The sequence below is a fragment of the Falco punctatus genome (genome assembly GCF_963210335.1).
Source record: "Falco punctatus genome assembly, chromosome: 2".
In the NCBI taxonomy this organism is placed as follows: domain Eukaryota; kingdom Metazoa; phylum Chordata; class Aves; order Falconiformes; family Falconidae; genus Falco; species Falco punctatus.
The window spans coordinates 68,679,108-68,699,432 of record NC_137581.1 but is presented as its reverse complement, the minus strand read 5'-3'; the positions used below and the strand labels follow the sequence as shown (position 1 = coordinate 68,699,432).

The 20,325-nt window shown below is 39.1% G+C and overlaps 2 protein-coding genes across 2 annotated transcripts in view; one reads left to right on the top strand and one right to left on the bottom strand.

Annotated features, from left to right (window-relative positions):
* SLC9A2 (solute carrier family 9 member A2) overlaps positions 1-5,620 on the top strand; it is a 34,734-nt gene extending 29,114 nt beyond the window's left edge. Inside the window, exons 11-12 of the mRNA XM_080377239.1 lie at positions 1,214-1,304; positions 3,368-5,620. Coding sequence (XP_080233365.1) covers positions 1,214-1,304; positions 3,368-3,738 — 462 coding nt within the window. The 3' untranslated portion in view covers positions 3,739-5,620. The remainder of the gene's footprint in view (positions 1-1,213; positions 1,305-3,367) is intronic.
* Positions 5,621-11,113: 5,493 nt separating this feature from the next.
* Positions 11,114-20,323, bottom strand: MFSD9 (major facilitator superfamily domain containing 9). The gene is made up of 6 exons (XM_080377240.1): positions 20,151-20,323; positions 17,960-18,047; positions 16,552-16,595; positions 15,133-15,262; positions 13,282-13,491; positions 11,114-12,736 (listed from the first exon to the last, which is right to left on the bottom strand). Exons 1-6 carry the CDS (start codon positions 20,247-20,249, stop codon positions 11,946-11,948), a joined length of 1,362 nt encoding a protein of 453 aa, XP_080233366.1. The 5' UTR covers positions 20,250-20,323; the 3' UTR covers positions 11,114-11,945.
* Between the last annotated feature and the right edge of the window lie 2 nt (positions 20,324-20,325).

The following is a 20,325-nucleotide window of genomic DNA, read 5'->3' as shown; positions in this document are numbered from 1 at the left end:
ATAAATATGTATCTCCACGTTACAGGAATACTTAATGACTGTTGTCTTCATTGATACAGTCGTTCTTCAGCAGCTGAGGCTGGAATGATGTCTCCAATAAATGCTATATCTCATTTGTGATCATTACCGTGGCTACTGTGGTGTTAATAATGACAATAAGTCTGTCCATGAATGATCTTTTCCCTCTCAACCAGTTATATATGTTGTCTTTGTCATACAAATAAATTATTTACTAGGTGGGATAATGAAGAGGCTCAGCAGGACTGAGACATTTTTAGGGCAGGGAGAGAAACAGGGTGTCTGACAGCTTTTTAAAATGCACAGGTTGTAATTTTAAAAGTAATTATCCTTGGATAAATCCACCACAAAGCACAGTGGTCCTGAGCATTCAAAGAGGGAAAATCTCTCATGGAAAATAAATTTCCTTTCAGGTTCCCTTTGAGTGTGCAACAGTGAATGGTACAAGTAGAGGAGAGCTGGTAGACTGTAAAGGTTTTAAAAAAATCTTTCTAATAAATGTAAGAAAGGATGCCCTTGAGAAACTTTGAATTTATAAAAAAAGCAACTTGTTGGGGAAAGTACCTCTCATGTTCCAGGAAGTATGAGCTGCACACTGCACTGCTCCCAGGGCCTTTAGAGCTTAGTCTTGGGAAAACAAGGATTTTATGCCCTGAACTGGTAAATGATCACGCTGGTGCCTAACTTCCCCATCAGCTTCAGCGTGACTAGTCAACTGTATAGTCATTTATATGTATAAAGCACTTGCAGGATCAGAATACAGATTACTTCTTGTGCCCAAGCTTCGGTCTCAACCTAATTTTTACAGCTCGCTAATAAAAAGTTTCAAACTGGGGTTGCATGAAGTAGTGCCACTTGCAGTGTTTGCCTTCCTTAGGAAAACTGGTACAGGTAAGGCTGAGGTTAGAAAGCATACATCTATTAACTTTGATCTCAGAGGGCATATCACTAGTCTTTCCTTCGATTAAGCTGCTTGAGATTACTCAGTCTTTATCTTAGTTAGCAGAGTCCTCAACCAGCAATCAACATTAACTTCAGTGGGTAGTAAAAGATCACATATTAACTAATCCCAAACTACTCTCCAGCCCTTTAGCTACATGAACCCATTCAGGCTTCAGTCATGTATCTTAAAATGCATTATGCAGGTACTTCAGTCTGCGATAACTTAACATTTCTTATAATTCTTTGCACACAGGCTGCTGCAAATACAAAAAGATTCCTTTCACTTCCTAAAAACACAAAACTCCCAGAGAAACTACGAGTGAGAAATAAAACATCTTCCAGAGGTAATGAAAAATTTTCTGCTGTTTCTTACTGTGCTGCAGTCATTTTACCTATATAGAAGGAAAGTTTTTCCCGGAATGATGTAAATAAATCAGCATATTAATTTTGAAACAAACATTGTTTTATGTGCACATGCTTTCACTCTAGAGTTAATACCCTCACAGCATATTTGTAGGTGTCGGATATTTAGCAGGGGTCTTGGAGCATTAAAAGCAATGAGTCCTAAAGCAGGTATTTGAGGTGGGGAAATGCCCCGGGAAGCAGAGTCTTGGGCTTTCTCAGTTCAAATGCCTTGTGCCCTCCAGCACATCTCCTGTGAGCAAGCAGCAGCCTGAAACACTTTTGCACCAGAAACACTGCCATGGTTCATTTGACTTGTCTTTCTTCCATAATGCCCAGATCTCCCTCTTGGATTATGAGCCCATTTGTTTTCTTTTCTTGGGGTCAGGGTAGAGGACACTGCTCTGAGAACTTAACCAGGAGAATGAGGACATGAGGTCTGGTTTACAGTTATCATGAAGAACTTCTCAAAATACTGTGGTTTACAACCAAAATGTCTTTTTTTTTTTTTTTTTTTCCTGCCTGAACTCCCAAATGTTCTATATTGGAGTTCTTGAATTCTAACAACAAAATAAAAAAAACTGGAGAAAGACAACCACTTGATGTAAAAACTTTGCCCAGTTCTGGATATTACTTTTGATTATTTATTACTGGTTGCATTACCATGCTTATACCATGCTCAGGAGCATTTCTTTTCATGACAAGCAACCATGAAGATCTCTTGCTGAGAAGATTAAATATCTGCACAGTCACTAAAACATCCTGATCCCCACCCCAATCAGCTTCCCACCCTTCCAAATTAATTTAGCAATAGACCATGTTTTTGTCTGTTAATAATTACATCTTTGTTCCTCTGAATGTAGGATGTCTCTTACTCTGTAGTTATGTCTGCAGAGGTCACCTACTGTCACCTAGAATTAAAGAGGAAATGTGCCCCCATATTTAGGGGGGGGAAAGCTTGCAAACACAGTCTGATGAAGACCTTCCTTGATATATAATTATCTGGGTGAATGGATAATTATGTGGTGATGTATTTTGTTGACCTCTTCCTCACCTTTTTAAAATAAATAACATGTAGGCTACTAATTGAAGTTGTTCTTCTGACAGTTGCACAATACATGATTATTTGCTTTGATATATTTAAAACATAACATCTGACTTAAGTCTAAGAACAAATCTGAGGCATTCATATATGATTGTTAAAATGATTATCAAATGACTGAAGTGTGCAAGTTCTGATAAAGGTGTTAATCAATTTAAGTCTGCCAGGGAACATATGCACATGTACACATCCAGAAAGTTTCCCGTTTGGTTTACCTGATAGCTACCATTGAAGAGCATTTTCTGAATGATTACACCAGCTTTCCCTTGACTGTTTTCTACCCTGCTGTGAGGGGATGAAGGATTATGCAGCACATGCAACCTGTGAGATGTGCCCTGTGGATTTTCGTTGATATCTTGCATTTAAGCATGTTAAGGACAGGATGTTTCCTCCCATCTGTACATTGAGCTTGGGAGATCCTTTGCTCAGCGAAGCATTGACACTCCTTTTCCAAAGTCAAGTTTCTAGAGCTCCTGTACATGTCACGCTCTGGAAATGCCTCAGATTAGATTTCATGGGATGTGAGAGTGAGAAATCTCATTTTTATATCCTCCTTGGATGTAAGTGGGGACTAAACCCCAGGTAGCTCAGAAACAGGTTTTTCCACGTCCAGAGCCACAACTGGCAAAATGTCAACTCATATGGGGGCACTTGGTGATTACGGAGCAGTTGAGTGAGGGCTTTAAAAGTTACAGTTTTGAGGGGAGGGGTGTTTGTAGGTTGAATCTATCTGTCTTGGCAGAGTTAAGTGCCTGTTACTGGGTCTAATCAGAAAGCACTGAATTTAGGAAACACGGGGAAACATTCTTTTATGGCTCCTAGTGCTCATTGTGCTGTTGTTTGAATACTCCTGACACAGTAATAATCCGCACCTAAAATTCTGATTTTGTTTTCAATTAACAGTGGGTGACAGCAGTGACTCTGAGATGGATGCCGCTACGACAGTCCTCAATCTAAGACCCAGAGCAGGGAAAATCTTGAGAGACCAGAGACTGAGACAGCAGAGGCCACCACCTGAGTTTAGGGTGGAGTGGAAGAACGAAGTTGACGGGAGCCAGGACAGACAAGGAGAGCAGCAGGAGCCAAGCACCTTGCCTCAGCCATCCATTGGGTTCAGGCAGCCCCTGCTAACAAGACCAAGATTTGGCACTTTGAGTAGGGAAGATTTGACTGCAGACCATGGGTCAGCACGACCCGTGCCACCACCACGGTTAGTCAGGCAGGCATCACAAGGGGAAAGGCAGAGAAATAAGCCTGAGAACCAGCCGTACTGAACCTAGCAAAAAGAGACCTATTGGTAATAAACTATGGACGTATTGAATTAGGATTTGAAACTATCTGATCAGACTATGGGATCCATTAAAAAAAAATCACCAAGCCTCAGTGTGGATCTAACAACTTCCATTTGGGTAAAGTCAATGCCATTAACTAAGTAAAAGGAATACTGGAGCAATTGCAACGCTGAAGACATTTAAAAAAATTATCTCTTTTATAAATAACTTATGGCAATGCTTTAATTACATTATTTCCATTATTAAGATAGAACAGAAATGTGCCTTATCACATCATCTCTTGTGGAACCGAGTCATGCAGGTTCAATACCCAGTTATCCATTGAAAATCATTGTTGAAAGTCCAGTGATGAAAGGATTCTTTAAAAAATTTTGTATCATTTCAGATTTTATTTATAATCAAATAATACTTGTTTTAACCAGAGCTTTAATATGAGTAACACTGAAAATTGCACAATGCACCTACCATATAGACTTTGTAAGAAGAGTAAATATATTCCTGAAGCCCAGTTTGTTGAAAGAGCTGTGATGCAGAAAAAGAAGAGAAGGAACAGGCTGTAGGAGCAGGATTGCAAATACAGTTTATAGAAAGGAGTTGCAACAGAGACAAGACCTGAATAGCTTGAATTGTTACTTCCTGAATTTTTGGCAATATGTTACGTTTGAAAGGTACTGAGGATAACCAAAGGAAATCTGAATTACTTTGACTTTCACTAATGTCAACACGAGCTGAGAGTACCTAGCAGGACACCAGAAGCCCTAAAAAGAGAAAACTTCAAGCGGATAAATAATGTTCTTATTCAAAATTGCTTTTTGCACCTTAGTTTCTTGGTTGCGGTACAAACACAGCAGTAGAATAGTTGCAGAGTACTGCACGTAGACAAAGCAAGCAGCCTCCTGTTTGAGTCAGGGACCACTGAGACTCAAGAAAGCTGGTTCACTCACATTTGTGAGCCTGGTCAACTTGTTTTACTTTTTGTTTCATCTGTAAAAGGGGAAAGATAGTATTTTCTCTGTCTGAACTATGCACTCCAAGGAACAAAAATGTTCCATCTAATTTGTTTGTACAGAGAAGTAGCACAGCAAGGCCCTGGAATCGGTTGAAGTCACTGTGCACCTTAATAACACACATAAGAAACATGGACTGCTTCATCCTGGTGTAAATGGCTGCCACTTGAGTGCATACGGGAAGGGAGGGTGCATTAAAATAAATGATACTTAACTGTAGCTCTCAGGAATTTGCACTTTCTGTCCCACTTAATCTGTCTTAAGTTTTGAGCTTGCTTTAGCACAGATACACATTTCAGCACAATGCAGAAATCGTTTTCATGCTACATGTTACAAGATTGATAACTTCCATTGAAGAATGTACACTGTGAAATCATAACTTTTCTTTGTCATTAGCGCATTTCTAAATCTGTGGGCAATAAGATTAATTTTTTTTTATTCAAGCTTGTCTTGAAAGAACTATTAAAAATCAGAATTTTCTTTTAAAATCACAGGGTAGACTTCTTTCAAAGGTTCATGGGTGGAGTTAATAAATTAGTTTTATAATTGGGGATTTAAGACTTTCTTCTAACGGCTTTGCCAAAATATTTATTTCATGTATGTATTTGAAATGTCAAACCTTGCTAAACTCTTGTATTGGCACATGTCTTTTAGTCTTTTTCTTCGGTTTCAGCTATGGAAGTTTCTGCTGTGTGTGAAATGCAAAGTCTAAGATGTAGAAGAATGGCTATGTGAACCCTAGAAATCTGAGTCAAATGTTCATGGCTATTCTCAACAAATGATTTTTGTGGAAGGCAATACTTAACTATCCTTTAATGATCATCTCCTCTTTGGAACTAAAACTGAGTTCAAACAAAGCCAGCAAGCTTTAAAAACAAATTTAAACTTGTCTTTCAATGGGAAAATATGTTTCATCACTGAAACTGTCAGTGAGTACTCTGTTACTGAATTATTGGGATCAAGTCTGAGTAATAAGCCTTCAGTTTGGATTTCAGTTTTGAAACCATGTCCTCCTTGCAGATCAGACTGTTTAGATTAGGTGTTTTATATCAGGCTCATCTGAAATCTGACCAAATAAATAATAAATAAATGTGAAATGTTGCACATCAACATTTAGTTTACTCCCTGTGGAGTTTTCTCATTCATATGCTGGTAATGACCAAGCAATTGGCTTGTATCTGGGGAAAGCTGCCTTTTTTTTTTCAAATGGATGTCAGTTTTCATGGCACAATTTTAAGTAATGAATGCAGGTTTCAGGAACCTTACTGCTTTGCTGGTTGTCCGTTAGTATGGTGCACGCTCAGATCATTGGTACTTAAATTGCGTGCCCCACAGTATAAGCACATCAAATTGGAGGTCATTTTTATGAAATGTGGTCTTAAGCTCTTGGTGCTGCAAAAAATGCTAGCATGCTGTTACCTTTCCAAAGCACTTTGAGATCCACAGAATACAAGCATCAAGGCAGATCTCCAGCATGGTTACACTGTGAAGCAGAAGCACAGATCTCCTGGAACTCTGTCTCCTTGTCAGTGCTCTTTTCCTTCCTCACTCCTGCTCCTCCCACCCTTTTCAGGCTCTTTTGCACTAGTGCTGGGTCAGACCCTTATCACCTCTGGGAACTACTTTCCTGGGTGTTCTTTTCAGCAGCAGCGGCAGGAGCAGGTGACACAGCCTGTATGCCAGGTAGCCCTTCTTATTCAACTCTTGCTCTGGTTTGGGTCAGAGGTTTGCCGTTTCCTATCTTTTTTGTTTCTTTTCCTGCAAAGGAAAAGCAAGTTCAATAGCACATTTTGATCCTTCTAAAAGGCCCACCTAACTTCAGCTTGCTGAGGAGAATTTTCCTTCATGTTCCATCAGTTTGCTGGAGAACGGAATCACCAGTAATCTGTCCTCGAGCACCATCTGATGGGGAAAGTCATGTACTGACTGGGAGCGTTCTCCACTTTTTCAGGAAACCACATCTTCAGCAGTGACTGGCAAACTCTCCAAATCCACATACAAATGTTTTGTTTCCAGATGGGCTCCCCAGTACGCTCTGTAGCATATTTTACTGCCTTGGTGTGGAAGCACAATGCACAGTTGCTCAGTTTTAGGGACAGTAGGAAAAATGTGTTACACTCTGAATTAGGGTTTTCCCTAATTCAAGGGAAATTTTAAATTTTAAGGGCTGTCCTACTTGGTACTAAAGTACAATTCAAACTTCACTGAAACCACAGGTGTTCAACAAAAGAGAACCATGCTGAGTAACAGTTCAGAAACTCGAGAATATCCTCTCCACCAAAGCCCCATTGAAATCACACGGAGAAACAAAGTTAAAAATTTGGCCAAAGTAATATACATGCTGTTATGAAGAATATCTTGGGGTCTTTACGAGCAAACACACTGCACAACCTTTTTCAAGAGATGCCAGGTCCACCAATTGCACACACCAGCAACATTTTAAGGCAGACACTGCAAGAAATGCTTCAGCTGGTCACCATTTCCAAAATTGTCTTAAGTTCTTCCAACACCCCCTAGCCTCTAAAGAAAAGATGGATTTTGAAATTGGCTGAAGAAATGCTTTTTTTACTACTAGAGATCTGATCCTATAAAAATATGCTTGTGAATATGCTTAAATCATGACATCTGCAATACACAGCCCCAGCCAAGCCAACAATAGATTGCAGACCAGGCCAGAAAACAGGACAGAGGGGTGTATCAAGTCCAAGCATGAGAAGGAGGAACTGCTTTAGGACACAGTAGAGAGAGAAAAGTCATAGACTACCTGATTCAGGTGCTATTCAAGTCTAAGAGATAGGACTAATAGTCTTTTTTTAATCTCTCATTTTAGCAGATGACATAATGTGAACTTTCTAGATAAACCTGCAGCTGCACTTGACAGTTGTGTGAACGACCACAAGGCAACCGTCTTACAGCTTTCAAGTCAGAGTTTCATCCCCCTCTCAGCCCGTTTATTAGATAGCCAGCTAAATGGGGAGCTACTTAAAACATAACAAAAAAGAAATGCATGGCAGCTTCATTCTCCTCTGAACAATCTAAAGGACCTTAGCATTTGGGAGTTAATCAAAACTGGGGCTGAAAATTGCTCATTTGGGATACTGTGCTGAGCCACTTGAGAATCTTGTCCATCAGAAGGATTCTTCTTGCAGGTGGTAGAGAGATCTTCTAATAGGACAACACGATGGGAGATTGGGTTAGCATCGTTCCTCTCCCAGGTCGGCAAACTGATGTGGCTCCCACACAGCACTGACATGCTTTGGAAACTTTCTTAAGCTGTGTGATTTGACAGAATATGAGGGACTGAGACTGAGGAAGGGAAAGCAATAGTTATGCAAGGTGCTCAGGTGAGCGTTCCTGGTTCATGATCAGGTTTAAATTTGTGGCTTGTGAGTTACAACAGCAGTCTAATTGCCACAGATTATGTTTCAAAAAGTCATTTTTTTTTGCCACAAAAAGACACTTCATATCGAAGACCTCCTATTTGCTACAAGTTTGACAGAATGGAAGACCAGTTCCTATCGTGGAGCACATCTCAAAAAAAGTTCTCCGATGTTAATTTAGGATTTAAAATAACTAGAAATTTGGCTTCATTTCTGCTTGTAAGTTAACACAGAAAGTTTTCAAGACTTCCCTTTAAAACAAGCTCTACAAACTCTCATATTTATGAGGAAAAGTCTGAGCTCCACTCACAATCATCTGATTCTCAAAGTTCAGGCTCTAATGTACTCCCTTAACAAGATTCACGATCGGCTCTCTGCAAATGAGTCTCCAAAATTGTAGCAGTAACAGCACAGTCAAGTCTTGGGTTTTCAAATCCCAAAGTGCCAGGCTATAAAGCCTAACTTACCTAGGGGTATTCTATAGCACCCATATAGAAATGGGGGCTGGCAGCACCTGAACGTACCCAACAGAGGTTCCAGTCAGCTAGAACGTGACGGCATTAGAGAGCGCTTGAAGTTAAGGAGCGAGCCAGTCGGTAAGCAATGCTTGTCCTGTGCTGTTGCTGCATTATCAGCTCAATGATCAACCTGTTCTCAGAAAATGAGGATGGTACTGGCCCCTGGATGGTGCTGCAGTGAGTAAATTCAGAGAAAATAAAACAGAGAAAAACTGAAATCTGCAGAAATGTTTATAAAGAATCTCTTCAACTGTATGCAGCATACACCAACACGGAATAAAACTTAACATTTGCTTCATCATTTAAAGGCAAGAAAATCAGTACATAAAATATGCTACTAGCTGTTTTACTGAAATACATTACTATATTATATAAACAGACTCTTCAACATCAGCTGATCATAAAGGTCAGAAAAGTTGTTGCTCTTAAAAAAGTGAAAATTTCAAAAGGTAAAAACCAACAAAAAAACCCCAACCCTGCCTACAAGTCCAAGAAAACCAACCTAAAACTAAAGTAACAGCAAGTAAGAGAAAAATCTTAATTTGCAGTGATTTGCAGGTAGAAACTTCTTTTCTTTTGTACATACTCAGATTAGGTTTTTTAGTCTTCAGACACAACTGGATTCAAGAAACTGGTAATTCATTCAGTAAAGCCCACCAGACTGTAGCCAAAAGTAGCTGCAACTGCTCCTCCCTCAAAAGGGGGAGTCACATCTCCTTCATCTCCAGGGATGTCATTTACTCATCAATGAACTTTCATGGTTATGGCAACTATGAGACAACACAAGAGATACGAACACGGTCTCCAGGCACTAGGAACCATAGCTTTAAGCACTCTATCTCAAAACTGGTAATTTCTCTATTTTCTTTTATTTCTTCTTTTTCATTCACTATCAAGCCACTTCTTGGTTGAAACCTTGGCTTCTGTGCCTTTTATGTGAAAAGCAGGCAGATTCAAATGATCATTTTAAGGAACAGCTTGAAGAAAAAAAAAAAAACACATCTGCACTTTGTATCGACTTGAACACCTCTACTTTGTGCTGTAGTTTCAGCAGAGGAAAAGGGGAAAAACACAGTGACAAAATGATAGACATGGTATGTCACTTCATTTTATTTCTATTCCTTAAAAAAAAAAAAATTAGTGCAACTTTTCTGTAACTGAGCCTTTACAAAGAAGAAACATTTCTGCAGCATTTCAGAAATCATTTTGGCCTACAAGTAAAAAACTCTTCTTCTGCAATGTCAGTTGCAACATGTCCCTGAGACCATAGCCTTCCACACATTTCTCAGTACAATTATTTAATTTCATTTTTATTTACCTTATATGGAGAACTATTTTTCACAATAAAAAACATTTGCTGGATATGGAAAGCACACTTTTCACTTATGTATAAACAAAAACACTGAAGTTTTGAAGCTTTTAGAAGTAATGTTCAGGCAGCTGTATATGTCAGTATAAACTGAATTATGATGTTTACATAATGCAACCTTTATCAATACTTAGAAGAGTAAATGTTATGTTACCTCTTATAACCAACTAGTATAGGAAAAATTACTAGATCTTTTCTATATGTTAATTTTTGAGGGGTCTTTCCTACCCTTTTCCATCATCCCTTGCTACAGTTGTAAAACACAAGTCCCTGACTTACAGAAGGGTGGGTTTAGCTAAAAAAAAAAAAAAAAAAAAAAAAATTAAAAGATGGAAGGAAAGAAAATAGGAAATTTAAGGCAAGAATATTTTGGGACATTTACCAAGCAAGATAAGAGGAGACAAGACACTTGAAAACACCTCAAGTTTCTAGGGAGAAATGAAACACAGATTATTACAATAAGGAACTCTGAGGATATGTACTGAACTCATAGCAGTAATGTGACACACAATCACGTCAATATATAAAATTAAAACAATTCGTAGTTCTATACACATTCCCATGGTGCTGCCACTGGAATTTAAATGATAGCAGGCACTGGAAAAGGTAAAGGAAAAAAATAAAAATAAAAAATTCAAAAGACCATCTATAACTCTCCTAAAGCAGCAACACTATTTGCATGGATATGTTCAAGGAAATAACAACTGTTTTTAATCAGAAAACCCTTCAACAATTATACATAGTTGACTTTGTACTTTGGTCAAGTAACACTAGGAAATACAGAATGTTATCAGTGCAAAATACATTTTTTGTATGTTTCAAATGAAATGTAAACAGTGGTGACTGGCAAGTAATATGAGCTTGAACAGTAAATAGCACAGGAGAGTGCTCCAACTGTCAGTATAGCTCTGACAGTAACCTCTCATTAGTTAAGCAGTACAGACTAATGAAGACTAAAATACCGACAAATAAAGTTTTTCTCTTGTCACTGAAACGTCACTTGTGCCTCCAAAGATGCGCGAGAATGCACTAATCCAAACCCATGAACTACTGCTAGTTGCTCCAGCACACTTTTAACAGCCATTCAAAAGAATTAAGAAGCAAATTTATTCCTAAAACAAAGGTAGAAAAAACACAGAGGAAATATTAACAAATAATTTATGACAAAGTTGCTCAGTAGAAGTTATTACTAAACAGAAACCACCAGTTTCAATAAAGCTTAAATTCAGTCTCCATTTCAGTTTGAATGGCACTGAATAATTGTCCATTTCAGGCCTTCTAATACATGAAGTTAGCATATACCCAATTCTGTTACCTAGGAATCAGCAGGGGTCAGATGGCTACCCCAAAGTGCCTAATCATGCTGTGTAGCAAGTAGACAACGTATGCTTAACTAAATCATATAAGCAAGCACCCTGTTAATTAAGCTACTGTCACAGCAGACAAATGACAGCAGACCACAGCATAAGAAATTAAGGCTAATGAGCTATATTGCAAAATCTCCTGATAAAATAATAAAAATTAACCTCTGGTTAAACAGTAAGAATCAATTTCTGTCTTTTAACAATCTATCAATCTAAACACTGTTTCAAATGTGAGCTACAAGCAGGATTTGTGTATTTCATGTCATTCTTTTTTTACCTCCAAAAAGGTTTAAAAACCATTAAAAAATCCCAGCCAGTACAATACAGCAACACCTGTCCCACAAGTGTTCTAGTGGTACCAGTGAGAATAACATTTGCCTGGAGTCAACAATCCTGCAACAGAAATATTTGTATGTACTTGCCTCCACGTGAACAAAACGTACAGTAGTAGCAGAATCTTTTAAGAAGGTACAAGTCTGACACACATAAGCATCACCCCAGGTTCATATTGCCTCTCCTGAAAGATACATCTATGCAATATAAATTTGCAGCTATTGATTTTTTAACTTAACATTTCCACGGCTACAGTACTTTTGTTTGTTTGCGTTCATTATCAGAATAGCTACCAAAGCTAGTCCAACCCCTAGACTTGGAGGGCCACAAGGACTGAACTCCTGAGCAATTCCAGAAAGGAGCGGGGCAAGTATACGTCCCACTGATGTCACAGACTGTCCAACACCTAGGAGAGTACCACTGGCCTCATTCCCACCAATGGTCAATTCAAGATCAATGATACAAGTACGACCTATAGTAGTTGAAAAGGCTAAGAATGTGGAAGACAAAATAACCATCCATATGCTCAGCGCTGACGCATACAGGAGCATCAACGTGCAGGTAAGTGTGCTAGAGTGCAACAAAATCCTGTAAGTGTTGTGCTGATAGAGTCTTGTTATTGGTCCAAGCAGACAACCAGCCACGACTCCAAGTGCACTGCTATAGCTCATTAGGTATCCAGCAAACAAGGGTTTCACCCCAAATCTCTCCTCCAAGGCCAGACTAAAATTACTATAGTACAGCAGTATAGCAACGGACATCAGCAACCGCACTAAAAATATATCCCACAGATCAGAACACGCAATTCCTTTAATCCTCTTCAGCACTGTTGCAACTTGGATCCATGGAGACTGGAAAAGACCATCGCTTGCCATAGCTCCATTAGTTGCTGATTTCAAGTGCAGGTCATGTTTTGCTTTTGCTGAGAAACTGTCTGCTCTGTTGTTGCCTTGTTGATGTTCCCTATTGCTCCCATTTTCTTCACTCCATGGTAACATCCAGACAAGACCTATATAGATCAAGAAATTAGCTGATTTCATTAAATTGCATTAACTTTACATGGAAGGTATCAGTTTGATTGTAACAGTTTCCTTAATGTGAAGATCCAAATTTAAAAAAAGGACTTAAACAATCATTTCACTTTAAACAACTATAAAGATTAGTGTTACTCACACTATCGGTTCAATTTTAAATGCTGTGAAAGCAAGGAAAGAAAACACTGAGATGCCATACTCACAACATATAAACATATCTAAAGGCTAAAGCCAAAATTCTGATTTCTAGTCTTCATTTCTGGGCATGTTAAAAATTCCTGCTCCTGTGTCTGAATGTAAAAGTGAGATATATGATACAAAAGAGAAGCACCTGGAGGTTAACTGTTTCAAAATTCCCACTCTTCCACACAGGTCGAAATTCAAAGGGTAGTATCGGTATACAGAACATGTATGCCATAGATGGTAAACACACTATGAATTCAGGGTACAACAAATGGCATAAAAACACAAAAGCGAGGAAGGAAGGGACCCAAGATGAAAAATATGACATACAACTTACCAGCATTCAGAAGGAAGATAGAGGCACAGATGAAGGACGTTTTATAAAAGCCATCTTCCAACTCTGTAAGATAGCCACCGACAACTGGGCCCAGAATGAAGCCCACACTAGAGGCTGCATTGAAGCGTCCCATTACTAAAGGGCGATCTCTCTCAGAAACCAAGTCAGAAAGCAGGGCTTTAGAGATGGAGAGTGTGTGTTTGAAAATACCTGCAACATAATATAAGCAAAAGAACAAATATCTATCGTGCAGTCCAAAAGATTAAAAATGACAGAAGCTATTTGAAGTATCAATGGTCAAAATCTGTATAATTATATTTTTAAGATTCCATTAGCCACAAATTCTTAAACGCTTGTGCAGCAGGTTGGGTGATGACCATCATCCTGCTGTCGAAGGATTTGGACTGAGGAATCTAAATTATTCAGGCATCTGTCTCAAAAAGAGTGCTCCTGCAGAAGGAAGTAACTGAGTGCTGAAGCACATTAGGAATAAAAAAACCCGCTAAAGTAGGAACTCATGGATAGGTAATGGTGGAGTAGGAATGGCTTGCTCATTTATGAACATAGCTCTGTACCAACTTTGCTGAGTATGAGATTGTAACACACCAAATTCATTGTGGGTGGCAAAAGAAAGGCACAGAAGGGTAAGCATACTGCAGGAATATTAACAATGCAATCTTTTATATTCCTTCCCTCTGACGAGGGCAATGCCGTCACAGTGACAGTGCTGTTAGCATTAAAAAGTATTACCTCTACTAAGTAATCAAATGTTAAACCAACTAATTCATTAGCAAACTGTCTTTAAATGACGAAAGAATATTAACAATTCCTAAACCAAAACTATGGGCCACAAAAGTGCCCTTTAGTTGATATGTAATAGCAATGCTAATTATATCAGAATATATGCAATAGATGTTCAGATATGTTAAGAACTCCGATACAAACCCTGGCACAAACTTATCTCAGTGCTGCAAGCATACATGCGTTTGCGCAACAAAAAGTTGAAGCAGTGAATTCAAATTTCAGCCAAATCTTGCACTATCACTTTGAGATATGTTTTCAGCACTAATGCACTTATCATTCCATTCTCCATTGCAAGTGCAGGCCACGATCTCCAGCAGTGACTTGTTGTGACTAGCCCTACAATAGCCTCTTTCAGGGTATTGCTGCGCTCCTGGTCTCATAAAAGTTGCCAGCCAAGGTGCCATAAAAGTTGTGACAGTTGTTGAATATACATTTGTCCTGGTTTCAGCTGGGATAATTTTCTTCCTAGTACCTGATATATTGTTTTGGATTTAGGATGAAACTGATGTTAGTAACTCGCTGATGTTTCAGCTATTGCTAAGTAATGTTTACACTAAGTCAAGGACTTTTCAGCTTCTCACCCCACCCCACCAGAGAATAGGCTGGGGGGCACAAGAAGGTGGGAGGAGAAACAGCCAGGACAGCTGACCCAAATGGGCCAAAGAGATATTCCATACCATATGACATCACGCTCAGCATACAAACTGGGGAGAAAGCTGGCCAGAGGCCGCTACTTGGACACTATGTGGACATTAATTGGTGGGTGGTGAGAAACTGCAGTATGCATCACTTGTTTTGTATCTTCTAATTATACTATTATTCCTTCCTTTTCTGTTCTATTAAACTGTCTTTATCTCAACCCATGAATTTTACTTTATTTTTTCTGATTCTGTTCTCCATCCCACTGGGCAGATGGGGGAGTGAGCGAGCAGCTGCATGGTGTTTAGCTGCCTGCTGGGTTAAACCACAACATTTCAAATTATTTTCAGGAAAAAGTCCAAAGAATACTTGATTTGTAGAGATTTTTCCAAAATGCTGTTTACTCACCTACAGGGACTCTAGAAATAGCAAACAGGAACACAGTGGTGGACGTTCCAAGAAGGAAGTAACCCAGTGCACTGAGAAGAATACAAGCAAGCAGGGAATACCGCCTTCCTACTAAATCACTCCAGCAGCCCTTTCACAAAGCAGGTAATTAAGATTAGCTTTTTATAACATTTAACTATATACAGTGAACAATCAGTACATCTAAATTAAATTGAGACGAGAGATCAAAGGACTGTCAATGAAAGCTTAGTAAGATTATTACACAACATTCCTAGGCGCTCAAAATCTGGAAGTCACAAGCAGGGTTCTGCCCTGCCAGCAGTGCATCTGCCGAAACTATGATTCCATTTAATGTCATGCACAAAGGTTTTTAAAAAATAATTTCTCTCTTTGAAAAATAGTCCTGCAATAAACACCACAACATATTAGTAGTAGGGGCCCTCTGAAAAAGTTGTCACAATGAACCACAAATGTTTGCTTTGCATCAATGGTTGCTATGTACTAGACGCTTGTTGAGCATCCTAAAAGGAATGATCTTAGCTATGAGGAGTTTGTCATCTGAGTGCAGACAGGTAGGTAGTAGTAATGAGAAGGGCAAACAGTAAACTTGCATTTAGCATGCTTACAAATCAGCTGGATTCCACAGAGGGAACATTTTTTTAAGAAAGTAGTCAATGGTCTTGCAGTTCAAAGAAAATGTCACAAGATTATAGAACCAAAATTACCCCAAGTGGCCTGGATAACAAACCCTGAAACCGTTTTTTTTTTTTCATGAGACACTCAAAATCTGCTCTCTTGGAAGCTAGGAGGTACCAGGTTAATATTAAAGGTGCCCCTGTCTAAATATGGGGATCTCAGTTATTGATAGTTAAGCACGCATTCAAGAGGTTTAGTCTTCGCACTCCTGCTTAGAGTAAGATGTAATAAATCAAAAGCTAATACAAAACAAAACCAAACAAAGCTCAAAGACATAATGCACGAGTTTAGGCCATACGGCAAATTATAAGGCACTGCTCATTAAGCAGAGAAAGCAAACTCCAGGTAACAGGCTTATGAAGAGCTGACTCATGAGACTGCTTTTTGGACAGGCTACAGCACTGAAGGAAACTGCTTTACTAGCACCAACATTCAAGAGAACCCTGTGTGACTGCAATGTGCTCAGTAACGTCTCTGAGCACAAATCTGGATTCTAGTTTTTGTCTAAAGACTGTTTGCTGTTTAATTCTGTAAATTCTGGCAATTCCCTATAAACTAAACATTTTCCATACCACCTAAAAACTGGACCCTCCAAACAAAAATGTTTCTATGAACACTGTAAACATTTTCAAAATGTCAAGAAACACTATTATTAACCTCTTCCTTTCCCCCTAAAATCCACAGAAATAGGAACATAACTAGGAATGCAGTGTTAGAACTCACCACAAAAGTGCTGGAAAACAGTTGCATTATACCATAGAGAGATCCTAAAACAAACAAGTAAAATAACAATGTTTAAAAGTAAACTTGATTTTTTAAAAAATGAAAACTTCACAGAATTTTAAATGAGAAAACATGACAGAAGTTCTGGGAATAATTTACTAGAAGAACAGGAGGATGGAGCAGAACAAACCAAGGGTGGAGTTTAGCAGATAACCAAGGAAATAGTTTCAGGAATGACAAAAAAAAAGAAAAATGGTGAAAACTTATGAAACTATGTAATGCAGAAGGATGTTACCCTGTATGTTGCATTAAACAAAACAGATCTTGGTATTTATAATTGCTTTCTCAGAATCAGGAGAGAATGTAATTACTGGGAGGCACTAATTACTTTCCACTTGACACTTCCAACATATTGCAAGGCTCCACAGAAGCCCTGAAGAAACCACAGACCCTATGTTTTAATTTTGGAGGCTAGTTTAGCAGCAGTTAGTGACAGAAGAGAAGAAGCAAGAAACATGTGCCAGCCTTTTTCATTTATAAGACCAAACTTCAACCTCCTCTTTTTTTTAAAAAGTTAAAAATCAAAGCAGACTGTTGAAATGAAAACATAGTTTTGATTAATTGCTGCTTCAAATGGTACTCTGTCAACTCCAAGTGGAAAAAATTATTTCATGAAAAGCACTAAATCTTATTCAAAATAAAAATGCAAATTAATAAAAAATTGAATAACAGAGCCCATGTCAACCACACAGAGCTATGAAGAATATCATACTTTTACCATTACAAACCATAAAGACCACCATAAAATATAAATAAGAACATCAGAACCACAGAACTGAACTTACCACTTCATTTCATAAGATAAAATTCCTAAGCTTTTTGGATTTTACAATTTTACAAGATTTTTGGATTTTACAATTTTACAAGAATTTACTTGTAGTCACTCCTTAAAGATAGTAAATATTTTGCCAAAAGACAGTTGCAAGGAACTTAAACTGGGATTACCCATGGGCTTCGGAAAGCTCAGGAGAACCACCTGCAGAAGCACTGTTTGCAAAGTCTGTAAATAACAATACAACTAAAAGCAACACCTCTGGCTCCCAGAGTTGCTGAGCTGTGAATTCTTGGGATGCTGGAAAAGCATCTGCACAAGTATTACTACAAGACTGTTCTTTCCAACAGTGCTTTTTTCCAAGCACCTGCTTTTGGCTACTGTACACAAGTTTGGGCAGGTCTTTGGGTCTAACACAGCATGGCTGCCCGTATGGTTTTACTTGGATATTTGCCTTCCTTTTTATTATGCTACTAGCAAGAATTATGTTACAATGTCCAATTTGCAATAAGGTATAATCCAGGTCATGTCATATTATCATATTCTTTGGTAAATTAATCAAGTACTGCAACTCACCTATTATTCCAGCAACTGTATGACTTGCTCCTAGAGATCTGATATGAAGGCTCATTAAAGGAACAACCATGCTCACACCAAATAAATCCTGAAAAGAAGTGAGGAAAGTTTTAATAATTGATCACTTTCAAAAAGATGATGACAACTTGGCTTAATAACAGTCAATATATTAAAAAAAAAAAAATTTCCACGTCAACAAAGATTAAAAGAATTATTTTCATGGCCAATGTAGTTTGTTGTAACATCAATGCATCCACCATGTACAAAATTACAAAATCACATAAACTGAAAAATAAAGGATTGCCTCACAGAGGAGTTTAAACTTTGAAAATGGCAATCCTCTTTCCCCCTTTAGATATCATTCTGAAGATATATATTTAAACATTAAAGATTCCTTTAATATAAACTTTATCTGGTTTTTAAGAAAAGTACTTGGTACCAGTAGTTTAAATTCAAAGTGGTCTTTAATTTCAATCACCTAGAAATATTTTTTACTTGTGCAAAGACAGTATATTTGGAAAATATACAGTATTTTAATCTTGACTACAATGGGGAAGAAGCTATGGTAGATCTGAGTCTGCCTATAAACTGCCTTTGTGTATACCTTCAGAAGTATACTGAATACAGAAACATGAAAAAAAGAAAAAAAGCAAAGCATAAGTGAAAAATGTTTTGTAAGAGCCAAGGGCAAAGGAACTGCCCATCCTAAACAGTAGAAGGATCTCCTACTCATTCCTTTTGATTTTTTTATCTTAGTTAAGCTTAACCACATTGACCCCATAGTTCTTTCATTACTACTACCTGGCACAGCATACAGTGTCCTATTTCAGAGCAGAACCTGTCAGAGCAAGAGCACTTTTTATCAGCGATTGCTTGAGCTGAACTAGACAAGCCCTTCACAGCATGCCCAAAACCTGAATAATTTTAACAATGTGTATCACTAATTCTCAGTCTGTCTTTAACTGTCTTTTGATGGTTGAAATTGAGACTTAAAAGGTTAAAATCATTATTAAACATGTTAGCATGAGCAAACAGAGCACGATACCTAGGAATATCTTCAACAATACAATCTCAGGTGTCACTTGCAAACCTGAAGAGAGGTTCGATCGTCATGCAGGACATAGACAGAACCATTTGAAAGGCCAAGTCTTAGAACATACCCTGGTAGTACTGGACTGGTCACAGGCACGTAGGTAGAGCAAGACCCATTGACCACTATCCACTGATGAGTGTTTATTTCTCATTTCACCTATAATTTCTTATTTTGAATGACAAATACCCTGTATTTGCCTGCTTACAGGAAGCTTGCATCACAGGCAATGGCTCTTTACTATGGTATTTCAGTTCACTTCACATCCTCTAAAAGGCCGCTCATTCGTGCTTATTTCAGTAGGTACTCCCTGCTTGGTGTCAGCAAGGCATTACAGGGGTGGAGAACCACAGCGCTTTAAAAGTTAGCTAAGAAACAAAGCTTGTTCTAACACACCTTTTCCTGCAATATTTATTTGCTCCAGGACCCAAACCAACTAGACTGTTTCTACTGCCCAACCTATGGGTAGGTAGGACAACATATCTACATTTCACAGTGCAATTCTGTATTCATTTTGTTTTACCTATTTTGTCCAAGTCACCCCTTTTAATTTTAAATCAAATGACATTTTCACAAGGCTCACTAATCACTACACAACACAAACCTTCTTTAAAGTCTGCACTCGGTGTTCTTTCAGTAAGGACTTTTTTCCCCGAAAAAGCATTTTTTTTATTTTTTTTTTCCTTCGGTTTACACCAACCACTGGTATTTCAAGGAAAGAAAGAACAGCCTTCTGACAAGCACAAGGCAAGACGTAGCTTTAAGGTTGCTGTGCTTTTAAATCATAGCTTTGCATCAAACCGCTCCAAGGCCTCCACAGACAAAACATGACAGGGGCTACAAACCACACTGAAACTGCGAAGAGGCAGCGGAAGCGATGCACCCCAAAACCCAGCTGCCTTATCTGGGCTCCAATATGGGGGGCTCCGCAACGAGCCGGGGCCGGTGGGCGCCCCCAGGATTCATTCAGCCTCCCCCAGCGGCTGTGGGCCGCGCCGCGGGCCCTGCGGGGCGGGGAGTCCAGGCTCCCCTCCTCAGGCACGGCCGCCCGTCCCAGGCCGCGCCGGAAGGGCGCCGCCGCCGCCGCCGCCCCCCGCTTACCAGGAAGCCCACAGCGTAAAGGCACCGCACGAAGCGGTCGGAGGCCGAGGCCGTGCTGCCCGTGGCTCCGCGGCCTCCATCCTCCTCCTCCTCCTCCATCCGGCCAGCGGCGGCCGCGGGCCCGCGCCCCGTTGCGGCCGGCGGTGGCTCCGGGCATGCGCACTGCCGGCGGCGT

Coding starts and splice junctions, on each gene's coding strand:
- MFSD9 (XM_080377240.1), bottom strand. CDS start 20,249: ATGGAGGAGGAGGAGGAGGATGGAGGCCGCGGAGCCACGGGCAGCACG. Junction 16,596..17,959: donor TACAGTTGCTGGAATAATAG/GTGAGTTGCAGT, acceptor TGTTTGTTTTAG/GATCTCTCTATGGTATAATG. Junction 15,263..16,551: donor TGTTTTCCAGCACTTTTGTG/GTGAGTTCTAAC, acceptor GCTTTGTGAAAG/GGCTGCTGGAGTGATTTAGT.